Genomic DNA, 23,851 nt, shown 5'->3' with positions numbered 1-23,851 from the left:
GGAAAACTCTCTCTCAGTTCTTCTATCTTGGTTGTTGTGATGGCTTTTCTGGGTTTGACTCCTTCTGGAATTAACTAAACCCAAAGAGTTGGATAATGTGGGGAATTTTCCTTAAACACAGCATTTGAAGTAGGGAAATTCTTCTTTAATCTGGATCTCTTGAGGGGATAAAATTCACCTTTAATCTAGGCCATAGCTTCTGGTTGCATCCTACATACATGAAAGACATTGCAAATGACAGTTCTTTCACTTTGTCTGCTCGCCCTACGTCCGGCTAGTAAGTTCATCTCTTACTGACATTAGCAGCTTCTTCTTTGGGATCCTGCTATATACTGAAGACCAACTGAGACATCCAGACACAGGGACTGAACGTCTACTGGATTCCTCAACTTGCCATTGTTAGTCAGCCACTGTTGGACTAGTGGGACCACAGCCAGTGAGACATAAATCCCTTTTCTTCATACACAGAGCGGCTCATTCTATCAGCTGCATTCACCTGGGGAACCTTGACTAATACAGGTGTGCATTTGCTTGTCACTTTCCCACTGAGGAAGATCTGCAGCTAACAGTGCTTTACAGAGGATGCTAGGTTTCCCTCTTTTCTCCAGGGTTGTCTGATTCCTACCAGGTAACACGTTGCAGGAGTTTACCTGAACCCAGCTTGAAGAAATAAAACAACAGTCGTGTCTCCTAAAATCTCTCTTTAATTGCGGAACCGACTGATAATTTCACTGCCAATTGAGTATTGGGCTCTGCAAGTTAGCCACCTAGGTACAGGAGGAAGAAGGTGAGGTGCCTGCTGGGTGCTGTGACATAGTGAAGTCAGGTTCTCTGTGCACAAACAGGAGGGAGGAGCCTGTGGCTGAGGGGAGGAAGCTCAAGTGGTGGATCCTCCCTAGGCTAGTCCGAAAGACGGCGTTAAGGCTACTGGAGGACAGTGCTACTGAAATGCAAACTTCTGCACTTCTGGAAAAGGTTTGTCCCTGGATAGGAGCCTGGGGCCAGGAACCGCGATTCTGTGTCCCTGCAGCACACGCTAGCCAGAAAGGAAGCATTTATGTCACTTAAGATGAACTGGCCAATCAGGACCTCCAGTTAGACCTGCCAGTCAACCGCGGAGGCGGGTTCTTCTCGGAGCCTTGCTGCGGGTTCGGCTCGGAAGCTGAGCGGGCTTGAGAAGTTTGGTGTGCTGTGCTCTGAGCTCTGCTGCTGACTGTTGTGAGGGAAGCTCGAGCAAGTTCCAACATCCCGACATGGTGAGGGGAGGGTCACTGTCCACGGAAGGGAGCAGCAGGCTGCTGAGCAGAGCTTGCAGGAGAGGTGAGGTGAGTCTCGCGTGGAAAACAGAGGGTTTCGCTTTTGGAGGACAGACACTAGCGCTGCTGAAACGCAAATCTCTTCCTATCTGGAAATGGGCTGGAAGCCTGGGCCGGTAAATAATAATAAGGTGTGCCTCCAGCGGCACATTCTCACCCTAAGGGAGGTGCTCGTGTCACTCAAGACTCCGCGTCCAATCAGGGCCTCCAGGAGTCCTGCCAGCACACAGAGAAGGCGGGTTTTTCCGGGCGCTGGTTCAGCTGGAAAGCTGAGCTGTCTTGAATGGTTTGGTGTGCTGTGCTTTGAGAGCTGCTGCTGGGCGCTGTGAAGGAGGCTCAGGCAAGCTCCGAAGTTGCAGCAAGGCGAACTCAGGGTCACTGCCCACAATGAGGAAGAGCAGGAAGGTGAGCAGCAGCCGCTGGTGTAGTGCGGTGCTTCCTCCCTGGGGTTGTGTGGTAAGCATGGGCCATATTGGGCCACCTGTGAGGTCCCTTGTGGTCTTAGTCACTGCCTTGACCCAGCTGTGGCCTTTGAATAACTTCACTATAGGGGCTGCATTTGGCAAAACTTTTGGGTTAGGACTGGGGTATAGAAACATCCTAGGCAGGATGCCAAACACTGAGATCCTTATTTTCTCTAAGATCTTTTACAAGTTCTACCCTTAGACTTTAACATTTAGGTGTAAGATCCATATGGAGTTAATTTTGTGGAGGTTGTAAAAGGCATCACACGTGTTGGGGAGCACTGCAGTGTGAAGCTGTGATGGACAAAGTAGAAGTGATGATGTAAAGCATTAGCCCATGCTTACAAAACAGTTAGAGACACCAAGTAGAATTTAGGTGAGTGAGGACTGCCTTCAAAATACCCCATAGATAAGGAGTATGCTCACTCAGCCTGCTAGAGGTTAGGATGCTAGGATGTATATGCTTGCTCACTAGGATTGTCCAGACATTTGGCTCTAAACCATGGCAAAGGAGTCACCCCTTACTATGACCAGCCACCAGGGCCATCTTCATGCAAAGGACTAGCCTCTACCTAGCTGCTCAAGTATTGAGAATAAAGTAGAACTCCTCTACAGCGGGGCCAATGCTTGGGAGAGCTGGTAAAGTTGGGGCCAGGGCCTTTGGGGAGGTGTTGCTTCAGCTCCTGAGGACTCAAGTCTTGTCACTACCTAGAGCTCTGGTCCTCAGTCCCAAGGGCTCTGTGGGCTTGACCAGTGATGCACCTGAGATGCCCTGTGTTCCCTTCTGCAGGTTGTTTCATTGGACTCCTCTTAAGTTGTAGCAGAGTTTCTCCTGACATCATAAATGTGTCCCTTTTTTTCCAGTTACCCCCTTTAAGAGGTATACAAGATGCTATTCTTAAAAAGCTTACTTAGCATAACTGAGAGTCCTCCTGCCCCCAAAACAGGGTATCTCTGTGTAGCCTTGGCAGTCCTGGACTCTTGTAGACCAGGCTGTCCTCTGCTTCCCGAGTGTTAGGATTAAAGGCATGTAGCACTAGACCCAACCTCAGGGTTGTTTTTAAATGAAATTGTATATAGAATTTCTGTGAAGGTCTGGAAACATAGCTTGGTGGCACAGCTCTTACCTAATATGCAGAAAGCCTGTGTTTACTCCCAGGTATCAGGATTTGTGTAGCGGGGCTGAATGGCGAATTCAGCAATCATGCCATATGGCAGATCCATGTAAGTGGTTTTATTGGGGAAGAGCACACAGAGATTGTATCTGCAGACACACGAGGGTGAGAGAGATGGGGCAGATGGAAGGAATTCTCTTTATTAGATGACCCCAAAGATAGGTGAAAAGGAGGCAGTCATGGTAGTGCACACCTTTAATCCCAGCACTTGCCAAGGCTATACAGAGAAACCGTGTCTTTAAAAAGAATAAATAAATAAATAAAGAGGGGGCCTGGAGAGATGGCTCAGTGGTTAACAGCACTGACTGCTCCTCTAAAGGACCCAGGTTCAATGCCTGGCACCCACATAGCAGCTCACAACTGTTTGTAACTGCAAGAGCTAACACCCTCACGTAGACATGCATGCAAAGGACAAAAAAATTAATAAATAAAATATGAGAGAGAGAGAGAGAGAGAGAGAGAGAGAGAGAGAGAGAGAGAAGCCAAATGTACACTCATGGCAGTGTACTTCTTTCCATGTTTGCTGTGAAGTTGTCTGTGTCCTCACTGCAGGTCTTCAGGACTGCTGGGGTGCTTGTGTTGTTGCATGCATTCCTCACTTTCAGTTACTATAAAAGGAAATGAGGAACCAGAAAGGGGCTGATGGTGAAGAGAGGGGATATGGATGATTTTTGTTTTTTCCATCAGGCAGATCCTGCTGATGAGAGGTGTTGTCTCTTAGGATGTAGTTGATAACTCTGTAAAAGTAACTGATTAAAGGATTGGTGAGAGACCTTTTGCATTTGCTGTTGGAGAAGAAGTTACTGCAGCAGGATGCAGACAGTAAGATCAGGGAAATGAGCAGAATGCAGGTCAAGAAGGATGAAGTGTACTTCATGTGGATTCTCAGCGCTCCAGGCATTAGAAGCCGCCAGCTGTTCCCTTTGCTTTGGTTGCCTCAAGTTGTGGTGTCTTATCTTGTATTGTACCTGACTGGTTGACATAAAAACAGCATGTCTCTTGGGGAAAGAGACAAAGATCTCCCTTTTCAGCCATAGGAGGTCTAGTCCTCGTCGATTCTGGAGTACCACCACTGCCAAAGAGTCAGTTGGACCTTGAAGAGTTAATATTGTGTGAGCCACTTGCTGGAGGTCCTGAATAATCTGAGAAGAAAGCTGGATAACATAAAGTTAGTGAAATACCATTCCCGTTGTCTCAGCTCCAATACAGGCAGTAATTACTGTAACAGCAAGGAGGACATAACTTGAACTGCCCACTTAACAAGATGGGCAGCTACTAAATCCAGAACTTGGATTAATAAAAGTTCTTCTCATGTGTCATGGCCAACTTGGAGAAGAGAAGCAGCAGAGTTCAAGTTCCTGATGGACCAGCAGGTAGACGATGATACACCTGAGTGCCAGGCCGAATCGAGGTGCTGTGAGCAGTAGGGCATTAGGGCTGAGATGAGCTATGGCGGATTCTTGTTTTGTTGTAGTCCAGGGAACTTAACGTTCCTACAGAACATGTCTCTGATGCCTTGAAACAACTTTCCAAGCCAAAGATGGTGTAGAGAAAAGGGTAGGGGTTGTAGCAGCAATGCCAGATTTAGGGCACTTGAATGGCAAGGTGAAGGTAGCAGGGTAACTGGGGACACTGTCAGTGGCAGTTCTGAGCTGTTCCCAGGAGGTACACAGAGCCAGCAATCGGCCAAGCAGCCAGGCTGGGTGATGTTAAGAAACTTGTAGACCAAGGTCAGAGTCTGAAGTGAGAAAGGAAATGACAGGTTTGTGTTGTTTAGGGTAGGGGAAGTCAGAGAGGCAATGACCTTGGAGGAGGTTTAATCACTTTCTCCACCTCTTGTATATTAAAGGATTGGGTCATTGGGATATATTTTCTCTGCATATGAATTGTTCCTATTGGAAGTTCAGGAGTGTTCGGCAGGAGAGTTTACCAGTGATGCATGTTTTCCAGCTGGTGTCCCATTGGTCCTAGAAATAAAAAAAGAGGCTCTTTCTGTAGAGGTGAAGGAACATCTTCTCTGTGTGTGGATCCGTCAGGACCAATAGGGGCAGCCCCCTTAAGTGTCCAGTCCTTCCCTGCAAAGACTTTCTGTTTGGTAAAAGAGGAAGCTAACAAGAATTCTATCAAATAAAGAGGAGGGTTGGATATGTGGGTAATGGCGAATTCACTTGGCTTCTGACACCCAGCCATAGAGCATTTTCCGTACTCTACTCAGAGAGACTGTTATGAACAAATGAGTGTTTCCTGAACCTTGAATCTTGAAATATAAGGGTTACCCTGTACAACAACAGACCAGGGGGGAGGAGGGAAACTATGTATCCAATAGAGTAGAGTTGACCATGGCCACTGGAGTAAAGCCTCACTTTTCCAGAGCAGGAGGCAAGGTGGTTGGTCTCAGCCTTCCTCTGGAGCTTAAGGGAGCAGGGCCCTGTTGGAGTTGATATGTAGGAAGGGGCATTATCTTGAAGAGGTGAGTTAAAAGGCCTGAGGTTACATAGGTGAGGGAAGCCTTCCAGTTTTGCAGCTGCGGGAGTCAGAAGATTTACTTTGAAGGGCTCTGCTTTTTAGTGGAAAGAGCTGAGGGACATTGGTCTAGAGGAGACAAATGACCTGATGATCTCCGGTGTTTACAGGAGGGGTACAAGGGTGGGCTAGATGGTGGTTAGTAAAGTCTCATAGTAGGGAGCTGAGATGACACAGTAAAGGGGTGAGTACTTGGTCGGAAAGGGGTGCTGATCTTACTGAAAAAAAAGGTTTTAGGACTGGTTGTCCTGAAAAGAGCTCAAAGGGTGAAATAGAAACAGGTTTCTTAGGGAGAGCCCTCAGGCTGAATAGAGCTAGTGACAGGAATGTCACCCAGTCAAGGTGAAGTTCCTGTGACAGTTTGATAAGGATATTTTTTTAGAGACCGGTTAGTTGGTTCTATCTTTCCTTAAAACTGTGGGTAATATGGTATATGAAAATAGCAAGGAATGTTTAGGGCTTTAGGTAAGGTCTGGGAAACTTGAGATGTGAACTCAGGATCATTGTCCAGCTGGATGAAGCCAAAGAGTCCAAAGTGATGTGTGTTCTCTGGAAGGAGGTGTTAATAGTGGGAAAGGCCTCCACCCATCCTGAGACTGTGTCTATCTCGACCAGTAGATACCTGACATGCATGACTTTGTGCGTGTGGGTAAAATCATGTTGCCAGTCAGTCCTAGAGAGGGAGCCTCTAACTTGGAGACTAGCGAAAGTGGGGCTAGGATACCTGGAGTTAGGGTTTGATATCTGATGGTATTACAGGAGGTAGTAATGTCTTTAAGATTTTTAAGCTCATGGACTTAGGCTGTAGGTGCATTTTAACAACGTTACATAGGGCTTGGATATTAAGATGAATAGGACAGAATTTGATGAGTGTCAGGAGGTGATGTGGGGTGTGAGGGTTGTAGGGTATGGATTTCTAGTGATGGGTGAGACAAGTTTAGGCTTCCAAGGGCCACAGTGCTAACTGCCTCATCAGTCTAGTTATTTCCTTTAGAGACTATAAAATTATCACTCTGGTGTGACCTAGAGTGGAGAATTCCAATAGATGTGGAAATGTGGGAGGCTTTTAACATGGCCATGACCTCGTCTGCTTTAGTTATAGATCATCCCTCTCTTGTTAGTAACCATTGCTCTTTCCAGATAGCAGCATCAGACAGGAGGATATGAAAGCATATTTGTGGTCTATGTAAATACTTCAGTATTGTCCATGTGCCAACTGGAATGCATGGGTAAAGTCTATTAGCTTGGCCTGTTGATTAGTGGTATGTATAGGGAGGGCCTGTGCCTCAAGAACCTTAGTATCCTCCACTATGGTATAGTCAGCTTTTCATGCTGGTTCCTGTACAGAGGAACTACCAATTGTGTACCAGATATTGAAGGCCTGGGCAATGTGCCCTCCTATATATGTGAGGAGGACTGGGACAAAATTTTCTTCAAGGTTTCAATAAAAGAATGTTATGGGCAGTCGTTAGCGTTAGGTTGAGGAAGAAGATTAGAGGTGCTAAGAGGTGGGCGTAGTTGGAAGGTAAGTGTTGTGGTGGCATGTGGGGGCACCAGTTAGAATTATGGTACTTTTTTGCCTCCTTCTTCAACTTAGATTTCTTCTCCTAGGTTAACTTTGCCCCATACATTATTATCCTCTTCTGAGCTGTCTTTCTTAAGCTTTTATACCAGGGGAAACACTGTTTGGAGGCTGCAGCAAAAGAAGGAGGGAGTGAGAACTCTGGAGCATATGGGAAGTTCTTTTGTCATTTGTCAGTGTCTGTCTAACCAGGTTGTAAATAAAATATGCATCAGGAAGCATGGTGTGTGGATGGTCACTGCCCATAAATGGGAGAACCAGGCTGCTGGGCAAAACTAGCTGGTGTGTTTTGTCTTGCCTGGGTTTTGGTGGGAAGAAAGATGAATAGGCTATCTGAGGTGAGGCAGGAGTGCTACTTAAAGGCAGATCTCTAGAGATCTGGAAAAGGTAGGGCCCTGGACTGGATGCCTGAGCCTGGAACTATTATGCTGTGTCCCTACAAGCACAATCTCATCCTGAGGGAGAAGCTCATCTCATTCAAAACTGCCTGACCAATCAGGGCCTCCAGGCATGTCTGCAAGAACAGTCTGGTACTTTCAGGTGCCTGATTCAGCTCCATGTCAGTATAGAATTAAAGTTGATCTGTGTATCTGAGGGGGCTTGAATGGATCCCTGTGATGTGCTCTGATGGCAGGTGCTAGGTGTTGTGAGGGAAGCCCAGGAAAGCTGCAGAGTCACAGCATGGTGACTGCAGAGTCACTGCCCACAAATGGAGGAGCAGGCAGATGAGCAGCAGGAGTTGTTGTGACAAGTTCTTCCTGGGCCTGGTTGGTAAAGTTCCCCCACATGCTGTGACCTTAAAGTTCACTGTGTCTCTAGGCATGCTTTGCATCCAGTGGTGGCCTCTGAAAAACTTCACTGTGTGGGCTGTAACTGCATAAAAGTTTTGTAACATGAGCTTTTGTGTAGAAATATCCTTTGCAGGATGACAAACTCGGAGAGGCCTAGCTTCTCTAATATATGTACATTTTCTGTCCTTACCATTTACCATTTAGGTTTAAGATCCATTAGGAGTTAATTTTCTGGAGGTTGTAGCACTTCAATAATAAGCTGCGATGTGGGCGAGAAAAACTTATGATATAAAAGATTTACCAATGCTTAAAAAATAGTAAGTGGCACCAAGTAGAGTTTAACAGACAGGGGGATTCTTCCAAAACACCTCATAGAAAAGTAGTATGCTACTCAGGCCTGTAAGAGATTAGAAATCTAAGAAACACATGTTTTTTGCAAAGGTATTGTCCTGAAATTTGGCTCCAAACCATGACAGTGGAGACCTCCTTTCATACAACCAGCTACTAGGCCCATCTTCACATAAAACACTAAAAAACTGTCCTCTACCAACCTGATCAAGATGGGCATTACAGCATCACAGCCAACATTAAAGCCTGGTTGACATCAAAGTTCAGTTTTCTTCTTGAAACAAGCATAGTTCTGTCACATACGCAAGACTACTTTGGGTGACAAGACTTTCAAAAGGAAAATTTTCCAGGTGCTTTTCAAATGTCTGTAATTGGAGCACTCAGAGAGGCAGAGGAAAGAGATCACTGTGAGTTCAAGGCCAACCTGGCTTTCAATAGAAGTTCAGGATAGCCAAGGATACACATAGAAATTGTGTCTTGAAAAACAGAGAGACAGAGAGAGAGAGACAGAGAGAGAGAGACAGAGACAAGACAAAAGAAGGAAAAACTATTGTGTTGATGGCTGAAATAATCAAGCAAGGCTTTCTCAGAGGCCCACAAGAATGAAAAAAATGGCCTAGATCTTTCTCAAATGCAGAACTACAGGAACATGCTTTGCAGAACCAGAAACAGCCTGTTGCCTAGGCATTGGCATCTATCCTGTTTCCTAGGTATTGGCATCTATCCTGTTGCCTAGGCATTGGCATCTATCCTGTTTCCTAGGTATTGGCATCTATCCTGTTGCCTAGGCATTGGCATCTATCCCTAAGGCCCCTGGTATATTAAGAATAAAGTACAGCTCCTGAAGAAACATCTCAGGGAATATCTTTGCTATGCAAATATTCCATCTGTCTACATGTCTAGACTTGCCCTTTCCAGTCCATATTTAAGTAGTTCAAAACATAACCTGGGTCCCAAACCTTAAAGAGACATTAGGCTGACACTAAACATGAAATGCAAAATTTGTTCTCAGCTGGCTTTTCTTTGCGCGTTAGCCAGAGCTGAATGCTTGCTGTCATTAAAGAGATTTTTCTTAAGCAGTCTTTTAATTGTGTGTGAAGTGATCGCTTCCATTCATTTAATCCATTCTTATGAGTAAAAACATCAGATTGGCGGTTATTCAATTTGGGTAGGTTAGCTTGAGGCAGCGAACCCTGAATTTCCAATTAAGGGACTATCCTATGCAGTTAAGTGAAATCCTAGTTGACATAGTTATAGTAACTTAGAAATTTGAGACCCAGGCTATTGGCTGCAATTATGTGCTAGGTTACAGAGTTCAGCAGCTAACAATGTATTTTTCTAATGCCGGTCCCTTGCAGACAGACTGGCGTGCTGTTTTCAATGTCAGTATGCCAGTCTGTTTTTGCAATTATATTCGTCTGTTTAAAAAATTAATTGTTGATGTTAATTTTAAATTTCATTTTTAAATTCATCACTGCTCTAATCTCCTGTTTGTTTCTATTCCCCAATGGTTCTCAGTCATTAAGAATTTACTTCCTAGCCAATGCAGTGGCACAGGCCTTTAATGTCAGCTCTCTAGGAGGAGGCAGAGGCAAGTGGATCTCTGTGAGTTCAAGGCCAGGCAGATCTACAGAGTGAATCCAGAACAGTCAAGTCTACACAGAAATAGTTTGTCTTGAAAAACCAAAACTGAGTTACAGAACTGTCTTCCAGGCGCTAGGCAGGAGGGGCAGGATTAGGTATTCAAACAAGTCTTACCTGAGTAGCAGAAAAAGGGTGAGCTACAGGAGACATTGTTCAATATAGAAACAAGTATGAAAGCCACTGAGAAAAAGGAATGAATGGAATTCTTTTTCCCCTCAAGACAGGATTTCTTTGTTTAGCCTTCACTGTCTTGGACTCATTTTGTACACCAGGATGGCCTTGAACTCACAGATAGCCACCTGCCTCTGACTCCTCGAGTGTTAGGATTAGCGGCTCAGGCCACCCTATCTGGAAGCTCTTCTGTTTTTTTGTCTTCTGAAAATTTCATTTCATGAGGTCCTTGAATATTTGTTGGTTTGGGGACTTTCTGTGGAGAAAAAGATTTGGTTTTCTCTTGATTCTAAAGACTTGTCTCTCTTTGTTTCTTGGCAAATCTGTGTTTTCTGGTTGTTGTAATCATCAATGTTTCTGGTTTTGCTACTTAGGTGATTGATATATTTAGTTAGCACATTGGTTTAGGGTTATTAAAAGTTTTTCCTGTATCACTTTTTCTGTGTCATGATTAGATTCATTTCTCTTTAATTCGAAGTGGACTGTTAGCTGAGGGTGCCTCAATTGAGGCTGTGCTCCCATCAAACTGGTTGCTTCCTATGTCTGTGAAAAACTGTGTTGATGGTTGATTGATGTGGGAAGACTCTTCCACTGAGGGTGGCAAAATCCCAAAACAAGTGGGTATGGGCTGCATAAAAGGGCCAGGTGAACATGAGATGCTGACCGAAGAGAGAACAAGCTATGGAACAGTGTTTATCCACCATGGTCTTTGTCTTCATTTTCTGGCTTGTGTCTCTGTGCTAAGCTCCCAAAATCATGGCCCGTGATGCCACAAAACCATCAATAAAAACTGTTCATTACCTGAGTAGCAAGTTATTACCAAAAGTGGTACACAGAAAGTTATTTTGGTACTGGGCAGAACCTGGGAATATTATCTTTTGAAGGAATGTGGAACACATAAAGACTTGATACAGAAAAGGCATGGAAAGCTGTAGACCCAACTTAGTCTGCTGTTCATGTAGGACACAGAAGATCAGACTGTGGAGAGTAATGCAGACATAGAAAGTTGAGATCATAGGGTTTCAGTGGAAAATAGACTCCATGAAAAGAATTTAGCTGGTGGTCATTTATGTGATATTTTGGCCCCAAAACATTCTAATTCTGTCCATGCCCTGAGGAATTTAGTAAGGCAGAATTTAAAAATAATGGGTTGATTTCTTAGATGGAATCTTGAATCTGTTGGATTATTATTACTAGTGACTCATTCAGGACTACAGTGAAAAAAGCAACAAGAGAGGCTGAGATAAATACAAAGTCTGTGGTTTGTAGAGACAAACAGCACTATGTAGGTTCAGATGGCCGTCAAATGATGAAACAGGGGCAGGGATTTTCAAGGACACTATTGTCATGAAAGAGAAGGCCTTTGCTCTGTATTAGAAGCTTAAGAAGGTGCCCTAAGGTTATCACTCTCTACTTCTAAACTTTGAATTAATGGAAGATACACAAAGTGATTCCTACTCCCAGAAAGGAAATTCCTATAAAATCTGCTACAAGTGTGGTCCAGTATGGTACAGCTCATCAGAATTTAGAAGCCAAATGTGACAGGTTCCTTTGTGCTCTACTGGTTTTGGAAACAAGGAAGATATAAACTGTAAGGTCATTAGCCAGGTGTGGTGGCACATGCCTTTAATCCCAGCACTTGGGAGGCAGAGTTTGGTGGATTGCTGTGGGTTTGAGGCCAGCCTGGTCTACAAAGTGTGTCCAGGATAGCTAAGACTACATAGAGAAACCCTGTGTCAAAACACCAAAAGAAAAAACAAAAAAAGGTCCTGGATCCTTTCATGTGTTTCAGTTCAGACATTTTTAGGGATTTGTCTTTGGGAGAATCAGATGCTCAGTGAGGAAACTGAGAGTTTATTGCAAGAAGCTTTGAGGATGAAGCCCAAGTCTAATTTTGAGAGCATAAAATATTGAGATTTCAAAACTGTGATGGACTGACTTTGACATGAACTCTGGTGCTCCCTATTTGACCACCTCCCCTTGGTGGGGAGGCCTGGTGGCACAAAGAGAAAGAGTGGGCATTATCCCTGAATGAGACTTGATGGCCTGTGACCATATGATGGGGGAGCAGGTCATCCTCCATCATAGACCTAGGGGAGGGGAATAGGGTGAAAGTGGGATGGAGGGAGGAGTGGGAGGATACAAGTGATGGGATGGCAGTTGAGTTGTAATCTGAATAAATAAATGAAATTCAAAACAAAAAAACTATGAGAAATCTGCCATGGAGAGATGCATATAGGGAGTGGAAATAAACAAACTGGTGGATATATGAGAACTTGTGTGCATAGGGCTGACTGTGCCCTTTGAAACTGACGCCCCAGATAGCTGAGTCAGACTGACACGATTTGGTGTTTGCCCTGTTGCTTTACTTTTCTTGGTCCAGTCTTCCCTCACTGTGTACGCATTGTTCTTTATTGGTATGGGAAGGGCTCTCCTGTGCCATTGTATGCTTGAAAGATATTGCTTCTTTTCTGATTTTACAAGAGGTGGCAGTCAGGAGATTGCCATTACTGTCAAAGGAGCCTTTGGACATTTGAACACTGTACGGGCTGTTGGAGACTAGTAGGATCATTGAATCTAGACTCAATGTATTTTCATCATGGGATGACCATGAGCCTGTAGTAACCAGGGTCAGAGTGTAGTTGATTCAATCAAAAAGCTCCCAGTAAGGATGATGTCTTTATTTTATTGCAATCTTTTTTTTTTTTTTTTGAGCATATGGAAGCTGCTATAAGAAGAGCCTTTCTAAATTCCTTATTGGGGATGGGATGTGAGTGTCTATAGACTCAACCCATTTATTGTTCTTTGTGTCTACTGTGTTGTCATTGAAACTCATCAGACAGCTTCCATCTTGTGCTGTCATGCCCTGAGTATTGTACAATCTATCCCTATATCACATAAGGAATAGTAAAAGCTATTCATTGCTATTTGCCTAGCATGTTAATTTTTACATTTTTTGTTGTTCTTTGTTTTTATTTTGAAGAAGAGATTTCTCTGTGTAGCCCTTGTTCTCCAGAAAGTATATTATGTAGGCCAATCAGTCCTTGAACTTAGAGATCCATCTGACTCTGTCTACAGAGTGCTGAGGTTTGATTGGGCCAAAATGCCTGGCTTATTTTGTTTTAATATTATTAGCAGATGGGATTGGTGTGTAGGTATATGCAGGCATATGCTGTTGTATTTATTTTCCTCCACATCTTTTAATTTGAAATGTGTCATAGAGTATATTTTATTTCTCAGGATGGCCTGTGTTTATGACATTAATACTAAATGCGCCTTTTACATCATTGGGTTTCAGGTGTCTGACATTCTTTCTACCTGTTGCAGTTGATTTGAATTTTTGAATAAATATATATTTTGCCTGTATGCAGGAATATGTACATGATGTGTGCCTGATGCTCACAATAGTCAGAAGATGGCCTCAGACATCTGACCATGGTATAATGGGTAGTTGTGAACCTCTAATCTAAATACTGGTAATGAACTCCAATTATTCCCAGAACCAACAAGAGCTCTGGTATACTATGTCTCTTTCCATATGTGGCTTATTTATGATAAATATTTATATTGCTAATACATCCATCTGTCCATTTGTAACTGTTTAAACATGCATTTTCTAATACAGAGATGTTATTATTGTTACATTTTAAACTGGGGCATTTGAGTTTTCTGGAAGATGAATACAGAGCTGGGGTGAATGTGTATTACTTTGTAGGAACCTCAGGAAACACTTCTGAGTTCTTTCTATCTCTTTTGTTTGATTACTTGATATTTTTGAGAGAAGTCAGGGTTTTCATATGAACCCCATACTGTGCTGAAGCTCATTGCATAGTGTAGGTCTGCATACACCTCAATGAGATACACCTGCCTCTGTCTCCTGAGTGCTGGGGTTACAGGCATAAAAAAATACACCCAGGCTTCCCATCATATTTATAGTCAGCAGTTGCTCATACAGTTTCTGTGATGTGAGTTCAGTACTGTTGATCTGCTTGATTGGCTCTCTGTTTCTCTCTGTTTATGTCTGTTGATGGGTATTCCTCTTGCAAAGCTGTATCCTGTTCAAGGGGTACAGGAATGATGGAAGTGAACATCATTATTCATTTTCTCTGTAAAATGCATTGTTGACTATTATTAGTATAGTCATTATTAGTATATCTGTGTCAGAAAATATGTGGAAGAAGCATCAGAATTACATGAGTCTATTGTCAATGACGTATACATTTACAGTGTTGTCACTATCATGCTTTGTCTTATATTCACATATGTGGTGTTATAGGATGCAGTGACCTATGATGATGTGTATGTGAACTTCACTCTGGAAGAGTGGGCTTTGCTGGATCCTTCCCAGAAGAGTCTCTACAAAGATGTGATGCTGGAGACCTATAGGAACCTCACTGATATAGGTAAGACAGTGATTTCTTCTTTCTTTCTAAAATGTAAGGACAACTGTTTCTTTGATATAGTTATTTGTTGTAAGTTCAATTGAGAATGAGGTAAATAAATCAGTGATGTTTCTTATTTTTACTGAAAATGCTAACTTAAATTTTGCCTAATTTCCAAAAAAATAATAATAATAATAATCAATTTCTGCTATTACATTTTAGGCTACAATTGGGAAGAACACAATACAATTCTTAAGAACATTTTCAGTGGTCTAGAAGACATGGAAGGTAATTAGCATGTACAAGTTGATCCAAATGTGCCTCTATAGAAATTTTAATGTGTCCTGCAAGTTTTATGGAAAATCAACAGTGTAAGAATGCACTGCCTTAAGTATATTGATGATTATTAAATTCTCACAAAACCATGTACCTCAAAGGCAGGTATCTGGTTTATGTTTACAAAGCATTTCTCTAAGAAAGAAGACAAGAAAACCATGCATTAACAGATATCACCATTTGAATCACAGCCCCATGAGAGCTAGACTATACAACTGCCAATGTGTTTAGTCTCATTCCACTTAGATATAGCAGAAGCTAAGCCCATAGGCAATAAGTCTGTGTTCAAAACATCTAATAAGCAAATGCTCCATAATAAAGCTTGTTTTCCTCATCTTTTGTGCAGGAATGTTGCAAAGTTTAGTGAGTGGTAGTTTATGAGAGCCAAGAATGTTATTGTAGAGAAACATTAATCCTTATACCGTATGTCTATAAGGAAAGCAAACGTCAAACTGTGTGACTAGAGTGGGGGACCTTTCATTTATTATTCTCCTTTTGATAAGTATGTCATATGTCACAATGGATGCTACCCATGTGAGCTTAGGGGTATTAAAAGAAGCAATGTGCTCCCCTCTAACCAAGAAGAATTAGAAGATATGTAGAAGTCCCCATTGTGCCTAGACTTTCTGAATATACTACAAGTTTACAATTAATTGATTGTCCAACTTCATTGGCAATAAATCCACAAACTTATGCTATACAAAATCCTCTTTAGTAATAGGAATGAGACTTTTTTCTGTTTCTCTCAGTTGACTTTGCAAATATATTATGAGTCACACTATAGGAAAATTTATGAATGCAATCATTGTGGTAGAGCTCTGAGTTCTACCATTTCTCTTCCAATATGTGAAAATCTTCTTATATATTAAAAGGATGTTGTAAATGTAGTTCATGTAATCAATGCTCTTCCCATCATAATAATCTTCAAAGATGCATAATGAATAGGATCATATGAAAGTAAGCAAAGTGAACATTCCATAATATCTGATTCTTATTCACAATTGGACCAAAATGTAAAATTAAATCACACAGATAAAAATATTCATCAGTGTAATGGCTGTGTTAATGTTTTCACTTGTGCCAATTATCTTTGCAGGAATGAAAGAAGTCATAGTGGAGAAAAAATCCTCTGAATTTACTCAACATGGTAAATTGTTTGCATATCACAGTCATCCTCAGAGGCATAAAAGTACTCATACTGGAGAGAAAGCAAAGGAAGATATTCAATATGGTGAAGCCATTGCACATCACAGTAGTCTCCAAATACATGAAAGAACACACACTGAACAAAAAACCCATGAAGATAACCAATGTGGTACAACTGGTGCGTGTCAAGGTCATCTTTGGAGGGATGAAAGAAATCATATTGGAAAGAAACCATACGAATATAATCAGTGTGTTAAAGCCATTGCATGTCAGAGTCTTCTTCAAAGACATGAAAGAAATTTTACAAGAGAGAACTCTAATGAATGGAGGCAATATGGTATAGACATTGCAGATCACAGTTCTCTTCAAAGGCATAAAATAATTCATACAGGAAAGAAACCTTATGAATGTAATCAATGTGGTAAAGCTTTTGCATGGAACAATTCTCTTCAGATGCATGAAAAAATTCAAACAGGAGAGAAACTTTATGAATTTAATCAATGTGGTAAAGTCTTTTCTCAGCACAGTCTTCTTCAAATGCATGAAGGAATTCATACAGGTGAGAAACCTTATGAATGTAATCAATGTGGTAAAACCTTTGCACGGCGCAGTCATCTTCACATGCATGAACGAATTCATACAGGGGAGAAACCTTATGTATGTAATCAATGTGGTAAAGCCTTTGCACAGCAAAGTCATCTTCAGATGCATGAAAGAATTCATACAGGAGAGAAACCTTATAAATGTAATCAATGTGGGAAAGCCTTTGCACGACACTCTCATCTTCACATGCATGAAAGAATTCACACAGGAGAGAAACCTTATGAATGTAGTCAATGTGGTAAATCCTTTGCACGGCACAGTCATCTTCACATGCATGAAAGAATTCATACTGGAGAGAAACCTTATGAATGTAATCAATGTGGTAAAGCCTTTGCATGTCACAGGAATCATCAGAATCATGAAAAAATTCACACAGGAGAGAAACCATATGTATGTAATCAATGTGGTAAAGCCTTTGCACGGCGCAGTTATCTTCAAATGCATAAGATAACTCATACAGGAGAGAAACTTTATGAATGTAATCAATGTGGTAAAGCCTTTGCATGGAATTGTTCTCTTAAGTTGCATGAAAGAATTCATACAGGAGAGAAACCTTATAAATGTAATCAATGTGGTAAAGCCTTTTCTCGGCACAGTCTTCTTCAAAAGCATGGAAGAATTCATATGAGATAGAAACCTTATAAATGTAATTTGTGTGGTACAGCACAGTTTTCTTCAAAGGCATGAAAGAATATAGACTTTCATTCAAACATTATGAATATTACTAATGTCATAATGCTTTTGCACATAGTAGTGTCTCCTAATACGTAAAAGTATACATGCTGGCGAGATACCGTATGAATGTAATCAATGTGGAAAGTCCTTTGTATATCATAGTCATATTTTAATACATAAAAGAAGGCATAATACAGAGAAACCCTATGAGTTTAAGCAATGCGGTAAAACTTTTGAATGACAGTTATCTTAAGGGACATGAAAATATATGGGAAATAATGTAAGAAGTGCATTTAATATGTTGAAGCTTCAGGCCTTGATCACTCTCTGCCTGCTCCACACCTGCATGGTCTGTCTAGGACACAGACAGTTAACCAACAGAGATGAGGTGGGCATGGGCTGTACCCCACTTTACCCACCACCTTGAGGAGGCCTGAGGGACACATGGAGCAGCTTTAGGCTTGGACCTCTCTCCACGTACTCTGGCCCATCCAGAACATAGAGAGAAAATCAGCAAAGGAAGCCAGTGGAGTACCTGAGTAGCTTTGGGTGTGGCTCTCACTGCACCAGTATCTGACTGGCTTAGCCAGTCTTATACACAGAAAGCAAATGAATAGAGAGATCAAAATAGCAGAAGTGACCTGTGGGACATCCAAACAGCTTTGCACTTGGATTTCTATCTGCCCACTCCTCACCAGCCGAGCGCACTTGGGACACAGAGAGCAAATCAGCAAAAGTGAGTCAGGCTTGGACTAAAAGCCACATTGTCCATCGTACCTTGGATGCCTGTTGGACACCTGAGCAGCTTTCAGATTGGATATCTCTCAGGCTGCTTCTCACTTACTTGGCCCAACTGGGACACAGAGAACTCAGCATATCTGAGGTGGTTTTGGGCTCTAATCTGAATCGTCTGCCATCCTTAGGCAGCCTCTGGGGATTCCTAGCAAGCAGTCTTTGGCTTGGAACTCTCTTTGAATACCTCTGACATGCCTCACCCACTTGAGACCCCATTGGAAGGACCTCCAGGCCTGCTAACAACAGGAACTACCAGATGGCAAGAGGCCAGTGTAAGAACACAGAAAACAAACTTCAGACCCCTCTGACAGAATTGGATGCCAGCAGTCCTAAAACAGCCAGCCCTGGAGATGCTAACACCCTTGGATTGCAAGAATATTTCACATCTGAGATTTTGAAAATGATAGATGGCTTGAAGGAGGAAAATAAATCTCTCAGGGAATACAAGAAAATACATTGAAACAGATGAAAGAATATAATAAATCCTATAAAGAATAACAAGAATATACAATCAAACAGGAGAAAGAAATGAATAAAGCTATTCAAGACCTAAAAAGTGAATTAGAAGCAACAAAGAAAACACAATCTGAGAATATATATATATATATATATATATATATATATATATATATATATATATTGATGTTCCATGCTTTTTCATATTCCCATTACTTACCATTTAGGACTTTAACTTGAAGTATGCCTTCGAAATGAATTATATAGGCATGCTAAATAGTGTAACAACAATGAGGTATATTTTTAAAATTTTTTGATCCATGTGTGTGTGTGGGGGGGTCTGTTTGACAACATTGTTGGGTCTGATTTGGCTATCTTTATATATAATCAATGTCAGGTTGCCAGCAGTGCACACAAAAGACATTTCCTACTGAACCATCTCACTGATGTTCATATAAAATTTGTTGAAACATTACATTAGTAAAATATTGTCTTGTTTTTAGATTGTAAACATGTTACAGTATTTTGTATTCATTTGGCCTACAAAGCAAATAACTGACAAAGGGAGACTGAAACGTACTTTAAAGCTGCCAGCACTTCACTAGGCAGAATCTGAACTGATTCTGATCTACTCATAAACTAATCAAACTACTCTAAACCTTATAACATACACATATTCCAAGCACTTGCCGCTATGACCCCTGGGCCAGCCCTCGTTAAGTCCCCACCATCCTCCTCCAACCGTCAAACTTTCTCCTCCCCTCCAGTAAGTCCCGCCTTCCACTTCCTGTCCTTCTGCCCAGCTGATTGGCTAACCAGCACTTTATTGACAGTTGATACATTCACTCAGCATTCCTCCACAATTCCCCCTTTTAGTCCAATAAAAAAAAACCCTTTTACCTATATATTTATATCATTACACCAGTATACAATATACACAAGAACCACAAAACAATCATTATGTTATAATGTTTTGCTGTCTTCAACCCCATCAGAGACTTGAAAAGGAATAAAATTAATTAGCTATAAATAGGAAGTGCAGGTTAGCAGCTTCCAAAATGAAAAAAAAAAAAAATGACAGAGACACTTTGCTACCAGAATAGTCACTTGAAACTCTTTAACGTGTTGAAGCATCATCTTCAGCCTTCTTGCCCACTTTATCTGACAGACACGTTTGTGAAGCAGGGACTATTGAGGACTTGCTTACCCTGTCTTGGCAGAGTTAGGCTGTCAACTCCACTTGCATCCAACTTTGCCCATTTCAGGCAGAATTCTCTCTGTGGCAGACAATAAGAACATTTTTTTTGCCCAGAGGCGCGTTTGCCATATCTGAACCCATCTCCATATGTAGGTTCCTCGATGCTCTCTACCTTTTTTCAGGCAGGCTGGATGTTGCCAGGAGTCAACTTGTCTCATTTTCAAAGAATCCTCAAAACAAAATTTCTTTAAATGCCATATTCTGTAGATCTCTGAGGTTTTTGAAGACTTAATCTAAATATTTTACCTTATCTATCTATTAAACCTAAGATGTATAGGCTTGTGATAAAATTGAATAGTACAATGAATTAAAATAAACCTATTTTACATCAATATTTAATATTCTATACCAATGAATTAAACTAGTCTTATGAGTACATTGAAGAGTAAATTCAATAATTTACCTTTTGTCCTATCATTTCTATATATTTTTATATTTTCAGAGAAAAATCCCTGAGTTCAGCCTCGTTCTTTCTCTGAAGAAAGCCAATAATAACACAATCAATTCTCAATGAAGATAAGCCTCCACAGCCCCAAACCTAACTCAAGCCCCCTTTAAGGGAAATGGGATGGCATTATCTTTTTAAAGCTTCTTCAGGCTGATTTGGGACAAATAATACCTATACAGGGGTCCAAATAAAACTAGGAAAATGGTTAAACAAGCTAGACATAGCATTTGTGGTCCTGTCTCTAAACGTTGAAAAATTCAAGCCTAATAAAAGTCCTGTGTGGGACGGTTAGATATGCTGGACCATTTGGAATCAGGAGCTTTCTCCAAAGCTGTCATGGGAGATGTTCTGTTATGAACATAACAGTAACCGAAGCACTTGTGGATGGAACATGAGAAACGCAGCATATCAGCACATCAGCATGCTGGAGGATGAATCCTGTCAGGTCTGATCCAACATCAGTGTCTGGTACTTTAATTCTGAAATTATATAATTTCTCACAAGCATTATACAATTCCAAAACTATAAATACATGAGGTGTGCAGGATGCACAAGCAATATACAACCGAGGCTAGTACTGTAGTTTGAATTCATGTATGTATAGACTGACTTAAGTCAGCAGTCTCCTTTTCATCCAGGTCTGCTTAATTTTGACCTCTTTCAAAGAGGAAGTATATTACCATTACCAAAGGACATATAATCATTATTTAATTAAAATCAAAACAAGATTGTATAGTTCTTAATGTCCTTCTCTAGGCTCTGTGGCACCTGATGGATAGGTTAAGCCGCTACCTGTCTGCTGAGGAAATGCATCCCATTTTAGAGACAAGCCCATTGCCCTGAGCAAAAGAAACAGCACTAAGCCTTAAATAAACTTATGTATACCCAAGGCATTAGTATCTGGGTTTATACACTTATATAAACTCCCATTTTAGAGTTTATACATACCCTAGGCACCATGTACCTGGGTTTTCACACTTACATAAATTCCCATTTTTTTAGGAGTTTATGCATACCATAGGCACCATGTACCTGGGTTTTCACACTTGTTGCAGGTGTTTTTGTCTCCTTCTCTCCATAGGAATAGACACTTCCACCTTTTAGACTAAATGTCTTCTAGGCTCTGTGGCACCTGATGGTTAGGTAAGGCTGCTACCTGTCTCCCAAGTAAATGCACCTCATTTTAGAGACAAGCCAGTTGCCCTGAGCAAAAGAAGAGAAGGCATTAAGTTTACCCTTTTAGTATGTGAATTTTAGCCTTTGAGTTTTTAGGGTCTAACTAGGCTGGCAAGTATTTTGTCACCTGTAAGTCCTCGGTGTCTTTTTGCATCTGCTGTGATTGCCAATTGTCCCCTATGAAAGCAGCTCATTATTTAGAGGGATAAGCCAGCTGCCAGAGCAGTGACACATTAACTCTGCAAACAAAAAGCTTTTCAACATGGGAGACACGCAGTTTGCATGTGTGTTAATGAGAAATTTGTCGGTTTAAATCCTAGGCTGTTTGACAAATAACTTATCAGTACGGGAGACCTGTGGAGACCAGCCCAGTCTAGAACTTACAGAGATCTGTCTGTCTTTGTCTTCATGGTGTTAGGATTAAGGCTGTATGTATGATTATCAGGGGGTCTTCCTCTATCATATCTAGTTTTTATCATTTTAGATGGAACCTACAATTTCTTTTCCTGTGTGAACATACGCAAAACCTCTACCCCATCGTAACACACTTTCTGTTCTCATTCTGAGGTCAGGATGTCCTTGAAATAGACAGGCTGATCTAATTCAGCAGATTTTTCTAAAATCCAATGTCTCTCTGCAGCTGTCATGTTTTGTTCATTAGCATTCAAGAAATTCAAAGTCAATAAGGCATTATGTAATCTATCTCTTGGGGTCTTTGATAACCCTTTTTGTTTGATGGGCATTTCTTTTAAAGTACAATTGGATCTTTCAATGACTGCTTGTCCTGTGGGATTAGATGGTATACTGGTATCATGTTTTATGTTACAATACATTTTTAAATGTTTTATTTTATTAGAGACATAAGATGAAGCATTGTCAATTTTAATTTGATTAAGTACACCCATAGTAGCCATGACTTCTAGTAAATGAGTAATAACAGAATCAGGCTTTTCAGAACTTAAAGCCGTTGCCCACTGAAATCCTGAATATATGTCTACAGTGTGGTGCACATACTTCAGTTTCTACACACTATAAAATGAAATACATTCATTTGCCAAATTTCATTTCTTTGATTCCCCCTAGGGTTACTTCCTGCAGGTAATGGAGTTTGGTTATATATAGAACAAGTAGGACATTTTTTCCACAATTTCCTTGGCCTGTTGCCAAGTGATAGAAAACTCCTTTTTTAAATTCTTTACTGTTAACATGTGGTTTTTTTTTTTAAATGAAACTCTGAAGCTTCTAACACACTTCCTATCAATGGTTGATCAATCTCATTATTACCTTGTGCTATAGGTCCTGAATGACCCCTTTGAGTTCTTATATGGGTTATATACCCATATTGATGGTTTCTATTTCTAATCATTGGTTGTAATTGAATAAATAGTGAAGTTAATTCAGAATCATCTTGAATTAGGTCATCTGTTTCTATATTCAGCACAACTCTTTCATACTGAGAGTTGGTAACTATGAGAAGAGAGTCTTCAAACTCTTATAAGACCAGCAGAATTGCATATAATTCTGATTTTTGCACGGAATCATAAAGACTCTCAACTACCTTACTTATATTTTCTGATTTATAGCCTGCTCTTTTTTACTTATTGGCATCGGTGTAAAATGTAGGAGCACCAGAAATTGGAATCCGCTTCACTATATGAGGAAGAATCCAATTAGTTCTTTTTATGAATTGAAATCTCTTGCTTTTGGGGTATCTGTTGTTAATTTCTCCCTAAAAATCACTACAAGCCCTCTGCCAATGTGTATTGTTGGCCCATAATGAGGCAGTCTCAGCCTTAGTAAAAGGTACCACCATATCTGCTGGATCTATTCCACCTAACTGGCGAAGTCTCGCTTTTACTTCTACAATCAATTCAGAAACCTTTTCTATGTAGGTTTTTCTTTTTAAATATTTATTTATTTATCATTTATACAATGTGCTGCCTGCATGTACACCTGCACACCAGAAAGGGCATCACTATAGATGGTTGTGAGCCACCATGTGGTCACTGGAAACTGACTTCAGGACCCCTGGAAGAGCAGTCAGTGCTCCCAACCTCTGAGCCATCATTCCAGCCCCTCTATGTAGGTTTTTAATTTCTTACTTTGTTTGTATTTTTTAAAATACCCATTCTAAAAAAACAGTCTTCCCTTTGCATAAGAATTCCTGTAGGAGAATGAATTGAAGGCAAGATAACTAAAATACATGTCTTCTTTGGATCAATGCAGTCAATATATGAATCTCATAATTTCCTTTCTACCAGAATCAATTCCTTTTCAGCTTCAGCTTGTAGCTTTCTTAAGGTATTCAAGTCCTTATCACCTTGTAGGATTTGAAATAAATTATTTAGTTCTTGAGTAGTTAAGCCAATTGTAGATGGCAGCCTATTAATATCTCCCAGCAATTTTTGAAAATCATTAAGAGTTCTTAATTGATCTCTCCTGATTTGCACTTTCTGTGGTCTAATTTTAGTAGTTTGCCAAAACATTTGTTTTTTAGTATCTCCAGTGTCTCTTATTTTATCTCTAGGGGCATTATTTTCTCCATTAAATGGATTTCTAAGT

The 23,851-nt window shown here is 40.9% G+C and overlaps 1 protein-coding gene across 3 annotated transcripts; it reads left to right on the top strand.

Moving 5' to 3' along the window:
• Positions 1-1,107: 1,107 nt before the first annotated feature.
• LOC311597261 (uncharacterized protein) lies at positions 1,108-18,551 on the top strand. 3 transcript variants are annotated; one of them, XM_084781478.1, is made up of 4 exons: positions 1,108-1,320; positions 14,291-14,417; positions 14,619-14,684; positions 15,829-18,551. In XM_084781478.1, exons 2-4 carry the CDS (start codon positions 14,384-14,386, stop codon positions 17,112-17,114), a joined length of 1,386 nt encoding a protein of 461 aa, XP_084637604.1. In that variant the 5' UTR covers positions 1,108-1,320; positions 14,291-14,383; the 3' UTR covers positions 17,115-18,551. The 3 variants fall into 3 exon arrangements, with proteins under 3 accessions (XP_084637604.1, XP_084637602.1, XP_084637603.1); XM_084781476.1 differs by having other exon boundaries at positions 1,108-1,325; XM_084781477.1 differs by lacking the exon at positions 1,108-1,320 and adding an exon at positions 1,335-1,721.
• The last annotated feature ends 5,300 nt before the right edge of the window (positions 18,552-23,851 follow it).

This window comes from Acomys minous (genome assembly GCF_964271855.1).
Source record: "Acomys minous genome assembly, chromosome: 5".
In the NCBI taxonomy this organism is placed as follows: Eukaryota; Metazoa; Chordata; class Mammalia; order Rodentia; family Muridae; genus Acomys; species Acomys minous.
Note: the sequence above shows the minus strand (reverse complement) of the source record. Positions and strands in the feature narration are given on the sequence as shown.